The 20,379-nt window shown below is 41.3% G+C and overlaps 1 protein-coding gene across 1 annotated transcript in view; it reads left to right on the plus strand.

Moving 5' to 3' along the window:
- ITFG1 (integrin alpha FG-GAP repeat containing 1) overlaps positions 1–20,379 on the plus strand; it is a 119,763-nt gene that overhangs the window by 30,950 nt on the left and 68,434 nt on the right. The window contains exons 7-10 of the mRNA XM_081201179.1: positions 609–670; positions 3,502–3,586; positions 15,004–15,098; positions 18,852–19,018. Coding sequence (XP_081057305.1) covers positions 609–670; positions 3,502–3,586; positions 15,004–15,098; positions 18,852–19,018 — 409 coding nt within the window. The remainder of the gene's footprint in view (positions 1–608; positions 671–3,501; positions 3,587–15,003; positions 15,099–18,851; positions 19,019–20,379) is intronic.

Below are 20,379 nucleotides of genomic sequence, written 5' to 3' on the forward strand. Positions count from 1 at the left end.
TAGTTTGCTGTTATATCTGAATTGGCAAACTATGGACGGTCTTTAGCTTTCAGATCAGAATTTGATGCTGATTCAAATCCTGGTGAGGAGAGGGCAGGATAAAGCCATCATTTCCTGTATTGGATGTCGTGGCAGACCACTGTTTTCTTGAAACCATAATAAGTGGGGAGGAAATTGCAGAGCACAAGCTCAAGGGTGATTTGGAGTTACATGTGAACTGACTTGAAGTGTGTTCATTTGTTTCACTGAAAGCTGGGAGACACAGTACTCCTAACAGGACTGAGTTTGCTGATCGAAAATGTTATACAGCAGGGATGACAAACCTGTGGCCCTACCAATGTTGGGTCTTCTACCTGTCAGCCCCAGCCATCATAGCCAATGGTCAGGGATGATGAGAGTTACAGCCCAGCAATATCTGAAGGGCCACACATTCCCTTCCCCAACAAGAGAATACGTATATTCTGGGAACCTTTCTGCAAGATATACATACATGTATTATTTTATATTTAGGATTAATTGTACCTAGGCTGAATTAAATCCTCAAGCAAAATGTAAACGATACATTTCTTGGTCTCCTGTTGACCTTGTCCTTTATTTTATCTTTACAGATTTGTTTCTTACTACATTAGCTCCTTCCGATGAAATCCAGTTTGAAATCTGGGTTAATCAGGTAAAGAAGTTTATATGTAAATGTTTTAGGATAGATATAAATTTTTTAAAAAATGTATAAAAGCATGCTCAGAAAAAATAGATAAAAATAAAAGCATGCTTAGGGCCTGTTAAATGAAGAGGTTGTCTGATCATACTGATTTCAAGGATAAATAGTTGTCATTATAGTAAATATAACTTCAGCGCATTTAAACTTCAAAGATTGCTTGGAAGCAATGTTTTACTCAGCATCCCTGCCTCTGCAGGATTTTAGCATGACTGCCAATTAAACCAATCAGTCTGCCCTAATGTGTGCGTTAACAGGGCTCCTGTAGTGATGTCATCTGTTGTATGAGATTACTGTCATTTAATTTGTCAGCATGATGGCTTACAAAGAAAAAGAAAAAGATTTCAACACAGTGCTCATTCTTTGTTGCCTGTAGGCATTTGTCTAGGTTTAAACATGGCTGAAATTTCTTCCTTGGAGAAATGGCAGAAGATAGTTTGGTTATTTACCCAGGCTTCTTCCCAGCTGTTTAATTCCCAAGGAAGACATCCCAGTGCAATTTGGTGTGTTGCAAAATAGGAATCACCCATCTTAGGACAAGTGGCTAACCACAAAGTCGGTATAATTCTTACAATTCCTGCTGATCATGAAAGAAATTAAATATCAAGAGGAAGAAAGTCAACTCTGATGACAATCTCTTTTTTAAAAAATGCCCAGATACTGGAACATCATTTTTAAGGAGTGACATTTCAGGTTATTTCTGAGTTTGCCATTTAGAAAGGGTGGAGGGGAGTCACCTGACACCCCCCACACCTTTTCGTTTCAGAGAGATTTTTGTTTCGTGATCTGAAGGAATTGTAAGAATTATACTGACTTTGTGGTTATTCTGCAGAATAATCTGCTTCACATTTCCTAGTTCTCTGCAGACACTGGCATATTGTTTTTCACTTTTTGGAAGATCTAACATAAATGTGTCCTCAGTGAACTTGAAGTGTTCTAGGAGTTCAACAGTGTTTAGAAGACAATTCAATTTTTCAGTTCTAATAATTTCCACATGACTAAAGTACATGAAAACACACTCCGAGTTAATGGGAGATTGCAGTTTAAAATCCAAATTGTTTTCAAAGCCACTCAAACATTATTATAATGGATTATTCACATTAATGATTCAGGTGTGTTGAAATAAAGTTGTTCAAAATTGGAACCAGCTTTGATGCACAATGACCCCGTTCAGATTATCTTGGTTTATTATGCCATGAATATGTGCAAGCCTCTTGCCAGTGCACAGAGCCTCTTTGCTTCTTCTTTCCTGGGGGCAACAATTAAACCAGGAAATGTCTCATTAGCCACAGTTTCCCATTTTGTCTGAACTTGAAAACTATGATTAGGAACTTTGGATCAAGCCAAGATCCTACACAAATGCTTAGTTTCCTTTGTTCAGACGAAATGAAAAACTACGTAATTGGAGTCTTCCTAGTTTTATTGCAGCTCATTGTGAAGTGTCTACATGTAAAAGAGAAACAGGATCACCAACACCTCATCAATGATTACAGCTTACCAGAAACCTCATCTGCTTTAATTAATAGGAATTGTGCAAGGCTCCCTGAAATGTGACTTGTGCAGGAAATGTTCCAGTGACAATACAGTCAAAAGTTTTATTTGCTAATTGTCATGTGCTGATTTCCTATTCACCAATAAACTTCTATTTGCCATAACCAGGGGTCAAAATTTTGGTCCAGAGGCAAGTAACATAACTCTTAACTTTCATGTTGTGCTTTAAGGAACCAGAGAGAAAGTCCCTGTTTGCATCTAAGAACACTGCATTGTGTCCCGTCCCATTCCCAGGGGTGCAGCAGGGTATGTTATATAGCAGGCATCCCCAAACTCAGCCCTCCAGCTATTTTTTGGGACTACAATTCCCATCATCCCTGACCACTGGTCCTGTTAGCTAGTGATGATGGGAGTTGTAGTCCCAAAACAGCTGGAGGACCGAGTTTGGAGATGCCTGTTATATACTGTAGTCTCCGGTAGCTCATCTGAGCATCCCACACAACTAGTGATGTTGCTTTTCAGAAGCCATCTACTCAGGGTTTCCTGTTCTGATCACTACAGATCTCATTGCGGTGATTATTTGGAAGGAGATGTGAATGAGTATTCAGGAGGTGGCTGTTCTGGTACAGTGGTACCTCGGGTTACATACGCTTCAGGTTACAGACTCTGCTAACCCAGAAATAGTACCTCGGGTTAAGAACTTTGCTTCAGGATGAGAACAGAAATTGTGCTCCGGCGGCGCGGCAGCAGCAGGAGGCCTCATTAGCTAAAGTGGTGCTTCAGGTTAAGAACAGTTTCAGGTTAAGAACGGACCTCCGGAACGAATTAAGTACTTAACCCGAGGTACCACTGTATAGTGTATGTGGTGTTGTCCTGCCACTACCCTTTTGGGTGGTGACCAAATTGTTCTAGTAGTTGAGAAAATGGATATAGGTAACATAATCCTTCTCCAGTGATTGCATCCACTACAAATAAGTTGGGAAAATGCATTGTTAATTAGCACTGGAGCCATTTTTCAGACAGGTTTTCCCCAAATCAAAGTCAAAATTAAAAATGATTTGCAAATCATCGGATGTGAAAATCCAAGTAAATGCTTCCATGGCATGGCCCTTGTGCTGAAGGGTGGCATAAAGATCCATTAAAAAAAAACAAAGTAAGACAGAATTATATTGGTTCCAGAAAGTATCAAGTTCTACTTTTCCCCATGTGTTTATGCTGGGGTTTTCCCTACACTCACAGAGTTGTTTATAGATTACTTTGGGTAATATTTTGACTTTTTTATTTATCTCTGACAGGATGGGAATTTTTCCAAAGCTACGCATATGAAGAGGAAACCCAAAGATGTAAAAGTTGTTGGGCAATCAGTGTTCGCTGATTTTGGTGAGGTTCTTTTCTCCTTTTCCAAAATACTTGACATTTGCCAGTGCAGAAGAGTGGCACGACAAAGCACATACACAATAAGCTCTTTTGTTGACTTAACAAATGGATTTATAGTGCTGCTATTATTATTTTTTTAAAAAACACCTTTTCTACAAACCTAAGGCATTCATTTACAAGACTTTAACAGATAAACTGCCTGTAAAACTCTGTCATGCATGAGAAACATTTAAATTAATTAAAGTAGCTTATAAAAAGATTGATAAAATGTGTTAACATTCTTAATAGTTATAATTGCCAGTTGTTTCACTAAGCTTTAGAACAAAGGGAATACGTAATTTATATGTAAATCTAGTTTAGAACAGTCTTTGACCAGCAAAATGTCCTTTTTAAGCAGTAGCTTAGCTTTTGGGAATCATTGTGTATATTTTAAAAGCCTAAAATATAGTTGTTACTAATACGGTAATCCGAAAGGTCTTTTTCTTTAACTCTAATTTTATTGATGATAGATAATGCTATTGTTTTTATTCTATCAATCCTAATTTAAACACATAGGTTAATATAGGGACTTCTTAGGCAGAGCTAGTACATCCTCTGAGAGTTAACTTTTATAATAGTTAGCTAACTGTTAGTGGCCATTCATATAGTCTTTTGTGGCAAGTCAGAACCTCCCATTGGCCACGAAGAGAGCTTCACAAAATTTTGCTCTTTTTATGCATAACTTATGGGTGTTTTGGGGGGGGGTTGGTGTGTTTGTTTGTTTCAGTTAAATTTATAATCACTAGGGGTGTGCGCCAAAGTCAGGATTAGGTCCAGATCCTATTTGTGGGGGGAAGGCTGCTTCAGCTCATTTTGGAGGAAACCCACCTCCACTCAGGTCCAAGTCAAAAACTCTTGCTTCAGAACATCCAAGCTTTCCTTCATTGACTAGAATGAGGAACCAAGCAATTACCTTTCACACATATAACTGTGGTTGGCCTCTGGTGGGGTTGCTGAAGGCATTTAACTGTGTTAACTACAACAGACAAAGCACAGGGCCATAGGATCCAATTTGTGGTTTTTCCCCCTTTTTGCCATAGTGTTAACTTAGAATGCTCATTAAAACTCAAATAAGTATCTGCATGCAATTCCTCCCCCCTTGTCATTTATTTTGAAAGAAAGAATACCCATGAGATTTGATTTTTTTTTGGGGGGGGGAGATCTAAACTCTCTTTTGTCCATGCTGCTTCAGTTTTACATTGTCCTGGTACAGAAAGCTGTTAATGATTCCCCCAAAAGCAGATGGTGCTAAAAAGTGCCATGAATACTAATAAGCATAAAGTATATGTCAAATACATTTATTTTGAAAGATGTAAGAAAGAGAAGTAATCTGGAATCGAATTTCATCTCTCCAAGTGTTATAGCTAACAGCAGTGGATAATATCACCAAAGGCTGCACTGTAATTTTAGAAATCTGCCATATTTCAAGGAAGTATGAATTAACTTGGATTTCAGGAAGTGTAGAAACAAACCTTTTGCAACATATACTTTCTATATACAATGCGCCATTTGGAGTTCTACTTCTTGTTATCATTTTAAAGTAAGAATCCTGACAAAAATTTAACAGTTTCAGTGTTGCGAATAAATAAAATACTGAAAAAGAAGTGCAAAACTTCCTTCTCCTGAAAGCACTTATAGCTTTGAAGAGTTTTGTTACTTGGAATTCATTGAAAGATGTGTAGAGATTGCCAGGGGCAAGAGAGTCTGGAGACTAAAGACTGAAAATTTCTTATGCCTAAGGGTGCCTGTGGATAAGAATTCAGTTCAAAACAGGTTGGGTTTAATAAAGCAGAGAGCTCCATTCTTTCAGTGCCTTTCTGCTTTTCCTTTTCTCTGTTAGACTCGCATATCCCAGCCTTGCTAACTTTCTAAGTGATGAAAGGATGTATCCGGTCCTCACTCAAACCCTCACTCAAACCCTGTTCATACATTTACCGTATTGGTCTGAATATAAGCCAGGAGCGCAGGGCAAACAGTGCCAGGAGGGTGGTGAAATGGCGCCCGCCCTGCACATACTTCCCCATCCTTCTCCCCCAAGGCCAGGAAGGGAGAGAGCGAGGAAGGAGAAAGGCCACTGGCAACGCAGCGTGCCCCCCCCCCCAGTATGCAGCCAGAAGCAGCGAGGGAGCAGCTTATATTCGGGGGTTTTAATCCCCCCCCCATTTTTGAAGTTATATTTGGGTGCAGCTTATGTTCGGGCCAATACGGTATTTGTACGTTGGTGGCCCTGCCCTCAGCCCCCACATGCTTAAAGATGCCGTCTGCAATGATTTTGTTCATGCACACCCAACCACATGTAGGCCTCTGTACTTGCAATCCCAGACTGTTTTCCAAGATGCTAGATCACATGTACAGAAGTCTACATGTATTCAGATACGCCTGCCTAGGCGCCTTGCAAATATCACCTTTGGAATATGTAGGAGTGGAAGCCTGATGAGTTACCTCCATATGTTCAGTTGTATCTGAATAAATCTAACAAGATATAGCAACAAAGACACTTTGGCTCGGATGGAGGGAATTATTATAAAAAGAAGTTTTGGTACATTTTTTGTTTGTTTGGATGCTATACTATAATCTAGCAGGAAGACAAGGAGAATTTACAAACATTCTTAACTTTACAAATGGAAAATAAAAATCTTTTCTTCAGAGTATGTCCAAATAATATTTATGGAGCAATAAATCATCCTGCTCTTCTTTTATTTTATTCTGTGGAATGTAATGAAACAGAGAATGGAATAGAAAATGTTTTTAATAAATTCTTTAGAAGCAACAGAACATACATTTTTCTACTGTCTTCTTCAAAATGAATTCAATATAAAATTTGTAATTGTATTTTGAAGAGAGAGACATATACATTTGCAGCTTACGTCTCGTAGCCAATTGAGTAAATGTACATTAATGCCATTTTAAAGCAACAGTTTTTCTACTACCATGAAACAATGTTTTTCCCTTGACTGAACTAAATTACATGCAGTTAAAAATAAAGTAAATTCAATGCAAAATATTTAGACTGATAATTCAGGCAGCATCTCTGCTTCGATATTCCCTGCCTGTTTTCTGTGTTGATTTTGTTTCGTGCTTGGTTTTGAATTTGAATAAAATATAGGATATATTTGCATGCCAGGATCCATAAATGGTGTAGCATGGGCAGATACTGAATTGTTTTTCACAGCTGTTGAGTGGGTAGTTGAGGGTAGTTGAACCAGACACCACCTAAGCTTGGGTCCCTTTTCCCACCCATGTTCACCATCTGCATAGAGTTTCTCTATGCAGCAGTAGAGTCATATTCATATTCATTCTGGATGTCAAGCACATTCACAAAAGCTGGCCCATAGCCATTTTTTCTTGAGCTACAACATGAAAAGCTTCTTTGGTACTGAAGCCAGCGTGTAAGACATTTGAGTGGTCAAAGGTACTTTCAAAGAGCATACATTTATGGCCTTTGAAATGCACCCTTATCAAAGCTGATTGCTCTGCGCCCAGGAAACCCAGTTTTTCTCTCTGTCAGATTGAAGACTTCAGTTTAGCTTGCTTGGTTTGTATAGTCCTGGTGGCAGTACTGCATTTGTGCATTCAAAGGATTGGTTAGGACAAAAGGTGAGACAAATGCATTTAGAGAGAGAATGGAACTAACACACAAGTTTCATGAAAGGAAAGCTAAGAAAGGTTCATTAATAGATAACAGAGAGCTGTGCAGGATGCATGTGAAGCCTCACCCAGTCTCGATTTGGTCTTTTGTCCAACACATGAGTCCTCTGTAACCATGAAATTGAAAAGCCTGGAATCATGTGGGAGCCAGTCTGCATGTGTCTGGATTGGGCAAATGGCACGGGAGCTGGTGTAATGCTATAGCTGAGTGCCGGTCTTGACCCTGCCTCCCATCACGACTTTGACAACTTGGGACCAGGTTGACTATGGAAATATATTCCTCCATATAAGCCTGACTGTTTCTAAAGCTCTGCATCTGAGGCTCTGGCAATTTCCCCTTCTGGCTGCAGTCCCTTCACCACATTGAGTGTCCCACCAGACAGTCCCCTGGCCTTCATGGGTGACTTGTTAGGCAGCACATAGCTATGACTGGAAGCCCTGCAAATCCCCAATATGTGGGTGGTCCTTTGGATCACAGGCATATTATTCATGCAGCAAGTCAATATAACTTATCCCCATGAAGTTCTAACAGGAATCTGTGTAGTGTTGATGGGTAGCAGGGATTCTCTTATGAGGTTAATTAAGTCTGTAGCTTATATATCTGTAACAAAGGGGGCAGAAAGCACCACAAAGTTATATCCAGGTATGGTTCTTCAGTTTAGTTTATCTTTATCCTGCCAAAGACATAGTAAAAGGTAAAGGGACCCCTGACCGTTAGGTCTAGTCGCGGACGACTCTGGGGTTGCGGCGCTCATTTTGCTTTACTGGCCAAGGGAGCTGGCGTACAGCTTCCGGGTCATGTGGCCAGCATGACTAAGCCACTTCCGGCAAACCAGAGCAGTGCATGGAAATGCCGTTTACCTTCCCGCCGGAGCGGTACCTGTTTATCTACTTGCACTCTGACATGCTTTTGAACTGCTAGGTTGGCAGGAGCAGGGACTGAGCAACAGGAGCTCACCCCATCGCAGGGATTCGAACTGCCGACCTTCTGATCGGCAAACCCTAGGATCTGTGGTTTAGACCACAGCGCCACCCATTTCCCTAAAGGCATAGTAGCAGTACAATATTCTGGTATCTCAACTGAAACAAAATCTGATGACAAATAAGCAAATGTTCAAATATAGTTGCTGAGGCTTTTATCCCATACCCACTTCCCTAGGAGTGAGCACCATTTTGCTCAGTGGGACTTTTCAGAGTAAATATGTACAGGTTTGTGTTGGTGATGCCTTAACAAAGCTGCCTCGAGTGCTGTAGAAGCAGGGGAAGAGATGTTCTAAATAAATAACTCTTAGGCTTCCTTGCATACATCATAAAAGCATTTATAACATGTTAGAGGTGGATGCAAAACATGCATTGATATATTTCAGCATCTGATATCTTATATTTGTGTCAGCTTTGAAGGGGTAAAATTAATCAGCTTGCTGCAGAAAAGAAGTCCTCAATTGCCACAGATAAAACTGGATAGGTCACAGTGCCACAATTATCATTCACCTGACAGCGCTGCACCTCCATAATAGGATATAATTTTGCTGAGATGCGTTTTCCCTAAGGAGTGAGGGCTGCTCTTAGGGCTAAACGGGAAGCAGCAGCAGTGGCGGTTTTTTGTTTGTCATGTGGATCTGCCACAATCACCAGAAAAGTGGATGGAGGGGGCTGCTTTTTGGCAGCAAAAGAGGCACAAAGACAGTGATTGCAGAAATCACCAGTCCTTTCCATATCTGAGCTCTGCTGTGGAGAAAAGCATTGGGTGGTGAAGAGGGAGCATACTGTGTGTGGGGAGGAGGATAAACTTCATTCCCTTTGCTTTTTAAATACCAGACCTCCAACCCATTCTCTTCTAGCAGAGTTGTGACAAAATCACATAGAAACTCACAGATCTGATGCCAGTCCATCTACTCTGCCTCTTAGTAGCATGGTCTGTTCCTGTGTGTGCATTTCCAGCTACCAGCTGCAAAGCACTCAAGAGAACACACACAGAGCCCAGATGGAGCAGTTAGGATGCACTGAGGTCAGTGCGGCTACTTAACGTGCATAGTTCCATCTTTATAAGAAGAGACTCCTTTAATGTGGAATACTCGTCAAGAGTATTCTTTTTTTAAAAGGAAAGTCCCTGCTAGATGGGCCCCATTGCTGGTGGCATTATTTGCAGAGGCACCATGGACGTTCCCTTAAAACGTAAGGTCAGCTTTTCTGTCAATATTACCCTCACAAAGTCCTAGGTTGAAAGCAAAGCATTGTTTCTCTGGTTGTGAACATCTCCAAATCCAACTTCTGTGAGGAGTTGTGGCAAGGGGAAACAAGTTTATGTGTCAATGATTCATTCAGAAGTGGGGGCACATGCATTCTCGCTCTCACCCTTAGGCTTTGTAAGCATAACAATTTTGGTATGATTGTTATTAGAAATTCGGAGAAATGAAATGCCCCTATATTTTACATGATGCTTTAGATTCCAGTCCTAGTTTATACCAAAGGGTCTTCAGACCAGCTGTAGGCTCATGGCCAACCAGAGTGGACAAAGAAAAGGTGGAGTTTGTGGGGAAGGCAATTTAGACCAGACCTAAGCCACATGAAGCAACTACTGCTCCATTTCTGCAATCATAGGCAAGCAACCAAAAAAGGAAGTGGGCCCCACTTGGCCACCAAGTGGTTGGAGGACTGCATTCAACTTGGTAACATACTAGAACATCATTCTATGAAACTTGTTAGCTGGAGACTCAGGAGAGACAAAAGAGACAACTTCACTGAAATATACTCCGAGTTGAGAGTGGATTTCATGCTCTTTATTCAACTCATAGTGGTGAGGAGGAATTGAAGTTCCCCCAGAATGTCTGCTTTATATACATTATTTACACAATGGGCCCCACGTGATTGGCTAATTCCGAGATTCACCTGTAGGCCAATCAGGTTGTGGATTCACTTCCACCTGGAGCTGGATTGGGCGGCTCCTGTGGACCAACCCGACTGCTGCATTCTGAATCCTATTGTTCTAGGACCAGTCAGGCTGCTGCCTTTTGGATCCTATTCAACTCAGTACATAACATTCACACGGCAGAATTAATGGATGGTGATGGGTATTTTAGGTGACTGAAAGGGAATTCATAACATTAATGGGGGATAAGTATTTCACTGAACATCAGTTACTAAAACTGGGACCTCACCTCTAGACATAGAATCATAGAGTTGGAATAGACCACAAGGGCCATCGAGTCCAACCCCCTGCCAAGCAGGAAACACCATCAGAGCACTCCTGACATATGGTTGTATATATGACTTTCTTCAGCATGTTCCATTGTGTCTCTTCCCCTTTTCCAACTGATACCCAACATTCAGTGGCTACTGAGTGTTCTTGATCCTCAGTCAGATTGAATGGGGGGGGTGAGTTGCCCTTTATGTTTTATTTAGGGTCTACGTCTGCTAGCACTGACCATCTCAGTTTACTCTTGGAGAGAATTTGCATGTTCGCAGGCAGTGTCCTTGAAGTTGTTGTGGTGCAACCACAGCAGAGGAATCTGCCTTGTTTGTGGAATTACCAGAGGTGGCTTGTTGGTTGCTGTGGGTAGCAGGATATTGGAATAGATGGACCTTTAATCTGATCCCCCTGCCCCAGGGATGATCTTATGCCATTATCTCTAGACACTACGCCTGCTGCACTTGTGGCTCTTTTTGGGGGATTTTGTGAAACTAAAGTTGCCCATTTCTTAAATTGTTTGGAGCAATTTAAGTTTCACGAAAGTCCCCAAAGACCTATTTGCTCCCCAGGAAATGATAGAGGGATTAAAGCCTCAGTATGTCAGGTCTTCCTTTCCACTACCCGCAACTCCCTCTGAAAAAAGCTGCTCCCTTTGTGATGTGATGTGAGCTCCTCTTCAAATAAAATTCATCTTTAATATCTGTATTGTTCATCTGCTACAATATTCCTCTTAATCAGTTTAATTTTCTTGTAAAAATTGGTTTTGAAGCAGTACTACAGCATTAAGAAAACTGGAAAATATTATTTCAGCCACTTGAGTTCAACAATGAGCATTAATAATGGGTAAATTAGAAATCTTCATCTATGAGTCATTTTCATTGAATTGCATTCTCTCCAGCGCATGCGAATGTCTAGAATATATTTACATGCAAAGTGGTTAGCACTGGGATTGATTAAAATCATTTAATATAGTTGCCAGTAATTTCTAGAGATGGCTGCAATTTTGGAAGCATTCATCTCCTGGAAATGGATTTGGAAGCTCGATTTGGAACACTGATGTTGGGTATATCCCATCCCTTGTTTCAGTCTTTTTAAAAAAAATCTTCAGTTTCCTCCCTCTTTGGTGAGGTTTTGGAAGTGAATATATACTCGCAACTAACTCTGCATTAAAACAATCCCTTTTCATTTCCACTGATTCAGACTCTTACTGAAGGGACAAAACTTGTAATAAAGGATCTTTACGTGCCTTTATGTTCCCATTACAAATAGGTTTTGCTTATTTCTGTTTGCTTATTTTTAGCCATAACACTTCATTTAAAAACTAAATAATCACTAAAGATGACTAGACGGTGGGTAAAACCAGGATCTGCTCCATAGGTTTCCTGCTGCGGAAAACACTGAAACATCTAGTCAAGGTTACAAATAGCTGGGGTGGGTGCATGATACCGCTGTTTTTTCTTGATTCCTGAATAAAAGCAGAAAATGCAACTCTCCTTTTGAATATTCAGGGTAACATTTAAGTCTGTCGGAAAGGCACAATTGGCTTTTAATATGCTTTTATTCTGCATAATTTGATTTAAATCGTTGTTTTAAAAGTGGAAGCAAGTATATGCAACATCATTTTAAGAATGCCCAGAATGTTTACATGAGTCGAGAGTTTAAAGCTATATAATTTAGAAATGCTTTCTGCAGGATGTAAAATATACAGTGGTACCTTGGTTTTTGAACGCAATCCATTCTGGAAGACCATTTGAGTTCTGAAACGTTCGAAAACTGAAAACTCAGTAGCCAACAGCTAGGCCTCAGGATCTTGCACTCAGTGGAAGCTGTGTGACATGTTCAACTTCTGAGGTGTGTTCAAAAACTGAAGCATTTACTTCCAGGTTTACGGCATTTGAAAACCAAAACGTTCATCAACGGAGATGTTCGAAAACCGAGGTACCACTGTACTTAGACTTGTCGTTATTATGAGGTTCATGTGTATAAACTGCCTAGCTATCAGTCCTGGAAAGCCAAGAAAAATGTTGACCCAGTCATAGTCTTCATCACTATGACAAGATGTATTTCTACTTAAATAATCATATTTTGAAATGTGCACATAAAACTTATATACATTTTATGTAAATTGGTTTCCTTTTCTTGTATTTCCTCATTTTTGGCAATATGTCAGTGGACACACTGGACTCTCTGCCTCAAATTTTTCTCCTAAAATTATTTGTTATCGCACTGTTTAGCTGGCCAAATCTTTAAATTGTTTTAGCATCTGCTAAAGTAATATTTTCATTAGGAAGCTCGGCAGGGGCTGCCTCGTCCTATTTTAATAAGTTGGCCAAGGTGGAGAGATTGTGTTACTATAATTCCTTTCCCATCCCTGTCACCTCCTGCTGAGGTATTTACATCCCTAATTAAAAAGGACAAAGCCTTGGGAGGGTTTTATTTAAATTGAAAATTAATCTGAACAGTGACACAAAAGTTATCTCAGTGGGTGGCAGAACAGAAACAGAATGCTGGCTAATGCCCACAACACACGTTTTGCCTGTCTTGAGAGCACAACACTGACCTCCTTGTGAAGTTGATTCTCAAATTATTGCCGCACGCTACCCCAGTCTCCAAGCAGTGTGAGATTCCAGGGGTTCCAGGCGCTTGCCCAGGGTTCGTGTTTTCTCCTGGAAATGAGGCACAACAGAGACTGTGGTGTCTTTATGGCATATGGTTTATTTAAACATACAGTGGTACCTCGGGTTACAGACGCTTCAGGTTACAGATGCTTCAGGTTACAGACTCTGCTAACCCAGAAATAGTACCTTGGGTTAAGAACTTTGCTTCAGGATGAAAACAGAAATCACGCGGTGGCAGTGGGATACCCCATTAGCTAAAGTGGTACCTCAGGTTAAGAACAGTTTCAGGTTAAGAACAGACCTCCAGAACGAATTAAGTTTTTAACCCAAGGTACCACTGTATATACAACCTGAGCCTACGATGGAGGGATTCACAACACCCATGCCCCCAAAGGGTCTTGTTTCTCCCATAGCCACAGCCTTGGATTGACAGCAGAAATCAGCCATGGCGCTCTCTCTGCCTGTCCAGTCTGCAGCTTTTTCTCGAGCTTCTAGATCACATGACAGCAAACTCTGCTCCTTTCTGCTTTCCTCCTTGGTGACATCACACACACCACCCTACTATAAACTCTGGCTTTAACTATTGAGAAAGGGAGCCCTATCCATGTGCCTTATTGCACCGAGCTTCTAATCCTTTGTTCTCTTAATGGCCTATCCCCTGGGCGATCACCTGATGAGGAAACTAGCCTAGCTTTTAAACATTTGCTGGATCCAGGAATTAGAGGAGTATGGCACCCACAAACTCATAACACTTAGGTAACAAAAGTGCAGGCTCAAAACACCATTTTAGTGTGCATTTACAGGTAATGAGGCATCTGTAGTATGGGGGGGGGCTTTAATTGCTGTATTAAAAGTCTCTCCTATAGATGAATAATTCTTATAACTACTCATAATGGAATCAGTTTATCACGTAGTAAAGGAAATGTATACTTTGGGGTGTTTATAAGTTCCTGGCAGTTTCCATTTAATTAAAGGTTATTTTAATAGCAGGACTATAGAAGCAGTTTCACCCGGCCCGTTGTTCTTGCTGGCAAAGAGCCCAAACCGAAAGCCTTTTCCCTGACATCTAGTTTGCTGTGTGTAGCAAGTCCCCACCACCACCACATACACACACGTAATCACGAACCTTCAATTTTTGTTTTTACAGACAAAAAGTCTGTAGTAATGTGAGTCTCCCGCCTTGGTAGATTGAAATGGTTTGGCCTTGATCTTGTCAAAGGCTCTTTGTGAGAATAAGGCCATGGCGATCTTGCTGGGTTATGTATTTTCCTTTGTCTTAGGGATATTATTACCCAACTTCTCCTCAATGAAGAAAAGGAGGCATGAATGAAATTATCACATCATCAATAAAATTTTGTGCATAGGCCTAAGACCAAATGTAGATCTGCTGTCCCAAACTTTATAAGCCTAGGAGCTTATTTAGATTGTGGGGTGTGCCCCCCCCCCCGTTGCTTTGCCCTTTTCAGGAGTAGCCGTGGTGCAGTATTCTGTTTGCATTGGTGTTAAATCCTAACCAGAGTTTGGATCTCAAGAATGGTCCCTGTATCCAAGGCCCATGTGCTGGATTTGTTCAGTCATAAAGTGATTAAATATTCTGTACTACCCTGGGGATGAAATGGAGCAGTCAGGCTCACCTCACTCCTCTTGGGTTGCAAGTCAGTGTCATATTAGTAATATAAATCAGCTTCAGCGTTTGACAAGGGAGAATCTTGTGCGTTTCGAGATTAACGGAAAGACTAGATAACAGGCTGACAAAGTTTAGCATTACAGCTATCTGGTTAATTATCTTGACGCCTCTATTGTTTACATGTTATCAAAATACATTGTCTTCCTGTGTGAGTGCACTGTTCTTCCCTGATGATAAAAAGAACACCTTTTTTATTCTCCTTTGCGGAATTATTTTTATCTCCCTCTTCTTTTGCCAGATGGTGACGGACAGACTGAGCATTTGCTGCCAGCCTGTGCCGATTCAGCTTGTCAGAAGAGTGTCATCTACCTATCTAAACCAGGATTGGATTCGGTATGTTGAGCTTCTGTTTGCACAGATTAAATTAAACCGTGTTTATATTTTGTACATCAGATGAAATGACAAAGATCCAAATCTAGCCCCAAAGGGACAACAATTAGGGCCATACCAGATGTCAGCAGCAGCCACATATGCTGCAGTAGAAAGTTGGTGTGAGTTTTAATTTGTTTTTAGTCTGTTGTTATTTTAACATTTGTGCATCTTCCGTTGTTTTTCTTAATGATAATTTTATTGTTTTATCTTCTTTGTAAACCACTTTGAGGTTTTGGGCAGTCAAGCATTGTATGAATTTTATGAAATACATGAATAATAAGAAATAAAACCATAAATGTGCAAATGAGGAATGTGCATCCTAACCTATTTCACAGGGTTGTTGTGGACATTCAGTGAGGAGGAAGAGAACCACATACACCACCTAGAGCTCCTTGGAGAAAAAGATGAGATACAAATTACAGCTAATGCTTTATTATTACACAGTTATTGTTGCATTCCACCCCGATCTGCACTGAGCGGTGTGTGAGACTTGGAAGTTTTCCATACACTCACCTAGGGTTTGTGTTTTCTTTGGAAAATGAGGCACAGTGGAGACCAGGCATAGGCAAACTCCAGCCCTCCATATGTTTGGGACTACAATTCCCATCATCCCTAGCTAACAGGACCAGTGGTCAGGGATGATGGGAATTGTAGTCCCATACATCTGGAGGGCTAGCGTTTGCCTATGCCTGGTGGAGACTGTGGTGTCTTTATAGGTTTATTTACACCTATATACAACCTGAAGCCTTCAGTGGAGGGGCTCGCAGCAGTAGCAGCCCCAAACATGCCAACTTCCTCCATAGTAACAGCATCAACATTCTTTCTCTGCAGCCTCTCTTGTTCTGCAGGGCACATCCCAGCTTAATTGCTTCTCTCTCCTACCTGATTATGGCACTCCACCCTCCCTAAACTAAGCCCTGTTTATTGACAGAGGGAGGAAGGCCTCCATTAATTTGCATTCTAACACCTTTTTCTTTTTATGCTTTGAACTCTTAATCCTCCCAGACAGTCACCTCACAAAGAAGTTTGCCTGACTTCATTAACACTTGCTGATTTGGCTAGGAGTACCATGTCCAATGCACAACCCAGGAAATGTGCCTAACCTAATTAGCTTTTACATGCTAATCACTGATGCTTAGAATACACACTACACTTCCTTAGATTCTAACCTCTGGATAGTCTAATACAGTTTTTGACATAAGCTTAATTAAGCCCCTCAAACTTTATACATTATTATTAACATCTGTATATTTGGAGATGTGTCAGATGCTCATTAGAGAGATGTGAGCCAGCTCCCTAAATCATTCATTAGTCTTCAGCCAGACAGTCGAAACCCACAAGTGGGTCATGGCCAGACCCAAGGTGGGTCACAACAGGAGAAAATATATGATAAAAGATTAATAAATGCTTGTTTAGGTTAAAAGCTTTGGTGCTGAGAAGGCTGAAGATACCTGCCCTAAATGTTTACAGGCCAGTGTGGTGTAGTGGTTAAGAGCGGTAGTCTCGCAATCTGGGCAACCGGGTTCGTGTCTCCGCTCCTCCACATGCAGCTGCTGGGTGACCCTGGGCCAGTCACACTTCTTTGAAGTCTCTCAGCCCCACTCACCTCACAGAGTGTTTGTTGTGGGGGAGGAAGGGAAAGCAGAATGTTAGCCGCTTTGAGGCTCCTTAAAGGGAGTAAAAGGCGGGATATCAAATCCAAACTTTTCTTCTTCTTCTTCCTTTTCTTCTTCTTCTTCTTCTTCTTCTTCTTCTTCTTCTTCTTCTTCTTCTTCTTCTTCTTCTTCAACCCCTTATGTACTTCACTACAGCGAACACCCAGGCACTCCTTGTCACATGTGACAACTTCATAATTTATAATGTCTCCCATAGACTAGAAAGAGGCAATGGCTCCAACTCAGGAGAGGCAACTTTTGGAACACATTTCTAACCGCAAGAGCAGTTCAGCAGTGGAACAAGGCTGCCCAGGGCATCTATGGAAATTAATAGGGGCACCTTCTTGAGTCACTCAAAATGGTGTTAATCAATCAACCTGGGTAATCAACAAAATGTTACAACCCTACTTAAGCAGGGTTGTTGCCGAAACACTTCCAACAGCTGTATATACCCAGAACAGTAAAGCTCATGTATCTCCAGATCACGACATTCTCTTTGAAAGCCTGAGAAATCCTCGTTCTGTTCAGCCATTGTTGGAATCTTATTTGTATTCCAAGTATCAGCACAAGCTATATTTGAGGCTTCTGTTTACAAACTAATCTTCCTGAAGAAGGGGGGGGAGGGGGGGAGTGAAAACCCAGTAGATTTCTATCAAGCAGCTCCTTTATGCCTTTAGTATTGTAGTGGATACAACCGAACCCCTATTTTTAGTGTTTATAGCCCCATCTAGAAGATATTTAGGAATGGTGTATGAATGATCTCCCCATTTCTGATTCTCTTTTGTTTCTAGTAATGGGTTTTTTGCAGTGTAAATTCTTCTTCTGAGTGAAGTAAAACTGCAATTTGAACTTGATTGTTCTGTCTTAAACCAGTGGGAGGGATTGTACAAATGATTTGTCTCAGGCAACAAGAGCGTTTGACTGTTTTCTGTTGAGCAAAAACCAGCGTTAACGAATCTATCATTGCTTTGTTTCGCACAGTTCCCCAAAGACAGCTTTCTCTCTTTCGCATCTTGCCATAGACTTTTCAAAAACCTGGCAGCCCACTAAAACACCCAGATGCATAAAGCACAAAGTTTACAAAAGCCAGGAATAGCAGGAATGGTGTATATGTGTGTCAGAAACAGAGAGATACTGTCTTATTCCTGTTGCTTTTTAATTCTTTAATATGCAGCTCAGTTTCATGGATGGAACAGTCCTATAGGATTTAGAGCACTCCAGAACAGAAAAGCAGAGGGGGAGAGAGAGAGATTGAGCAGCCTTGGGGTCACCAGGGTGGAAGTCTTCAATGGGCTCTCCATATGCACCTGGTTGGTTAAGGGGATTCCTGTTCACCACGGCCTTTCTCTCCCTGTCCTTCTGAATCAGATATTGCAGTGATTTAATCTCTGCTCTGAAAAAGTATCTGCAGTCATTAGTATTTGGCTTATGTACTGATTTTATAATCAAGTTATTAGTTAGTTGTAATCCACTTAAGATAATTTCAGTAGAGAGGTGTTGTTTAAAAAGAGATTAACCACCTCTCCGTTTTAAGAAAAGGAACACTATCTACCAGGTGCCTGCAGCTAAATACTTGGCTCCTTTCTTCATCCGCTCATTTTTTCTGCCATCCATTGGCTCCTCCAGCCACTGTTTTACAGCGCACAGCCTACTTTGCCTAATTTCCTTAGGCCCCCCTGCCTCTTGGTCAGTCTCTCTAATACTCCTGCCTTTCCTCCCCCACCTACACACATACCCTTCTGACTCTAAGCACTACGAAATTTCTTCAGAGTCTCCCTCTCAGTAGCCACTTCTGACAGTCTGCCCACATAGAAGTTGGGCAGACAGCGTTCTCCCCTGCACAATTGGAGTGCTTGTGAACAATCCTTACTGTCACATCAGAAGCTACATTGCCACCAGTACAATGTATGTGTGGGTCAGGTCAGTGCCTTGATGGGATCTCATGTATGCAGTCTAGGGTTCCATGATGAAAGAAAGGTAGGGTTTAATCTAAGGAAAACAAAGCAATATGTGTTCAATAAATCCTGACAATTTGTGTTGTTGTTTTTCTGGTTCTCAGTGGTTTCCAGTGTTGCAAAACTTCACATACAAAGGTACCCTCTGGGGCTTTGTTCCGTATGATTCCGCTCAAACCAACTTTTCCTTCCCAATCACCCTTCACATTGGAGATTATAACATGGATGGCTATCCAGACGCACTTGCCATACTGAAGAATACATCAGGAAGGTACAGTATATTCAGTAAATAGTGTTTTCAAGTGTTTCTTCTACTTGGCATAATGGTGCATGAAATTATTCTCACCTTCAAATACCGTAGGCCCATGGAGAAGCTGAATCGCTTCTTCTAAAAAAGAAGTGCCTGAATGGTATGAGAATGGATCTATTTATCTGTATCAAGCAGCCCTTTTATTCTTTTCTGCTGCTTAGCAGGATGTTACAAATGCCATCTAGGAAGAAGAGTGCATTGTGAAGAAATGCTGCCTGTTTCACCCTTTCCCATTGGAAAAATGTGTGGAAGGAGCATGGGGAGCTCCCCCCCCCCCTTATTAAGTTCCAATTGTCTGAAAAGCACATACTCATCATGGTTCCTTGTGGAATGATCTCCCCATGGAGATCAAGCAAGCTCCAGTTGTGGTTATTCCTGCCAGCAGTTGAAAACTTACCTACCCAGGCATTTTCTTGACCATTATTACGGGCTCCCATCATTCCTGTTTACCGTGACTGATATTTTAATGTTATTTTGTTGTGATTGGTATTTTAACTTTGTTTCATTGAACTGGTTTTATTGTGTAGTTCTGTTTGTTTGAAAGCTGTTGTGTAGATTCTGTAAATATTTCTGTAGCAGAAGTCTTCAGAAATTGTACTTAAAGATGTGTAATTCCTAAATTTCTACGCTGACTTGGAGAAGCCTTCCCCAAACTAGTGTCCTCCAGATGTCCTCAAATGGACACCAGGACACCACTACGTGGGATTGTCATCCTCCCACTCATTTGAAGGAGGCAGGATAACTTCATCCTTGCACTGGATTTGAGTTCCTCCCCTTCCTTGGGGGCTCTGTTTGTTTGAAGCAGCCTTCCCTAAGCTGCTGTCCTGCAGATGCTCTGGACAACAATACCCATCATCCCTGACCATTGGCCATCTGAGGAGCACCATGTGGAGGAAGGCTGTGGGTCAGTACACCTGACTGGTGGTTTGAGCCCACTGACGGAATCATATGGGCAGGATGCCTGCATTGCTGGGGGTTCGGCTGGATGACTCTTGCAGTTCCTTCCTCCTCCACAATTCTATGATTCTATGATTTGGAACATGCTGTGGGCTCACATGCTCTCTTCCCACCAATCCCTCCTTCCCTGACATTGTGCTGATTCACTCCTTCACGTTTGCAACAGGACTTTCAAAGGCAGTCTGTGATATGTCATGAACAGCTCTGCTGTTGAAAGGGAGCTAAAGTCAGAAAAGCAACTGGTCATGCACAAGCCATTGCTGGAGACCAGAGGAGGAAAGAGTGCTGTTGCACTCAGCTCCTGCTTATGGCCTTCTTATAGACCCACTGTGAGAACAGGATGCTGGGGCTAATCCAGCAGACTC

Source organism: Podarcis bocagei (genome assembly GCF_964188305.1).
Source record: "Podarcis bocagei genome assembly, chromosome: 7".
NCBI classification, from domain to species: Eukaryota; Metazoa; Chordata; class Lepidosauria; order Squamata; family Lacertidae; genus Podarcis; species Podarcis bocagei.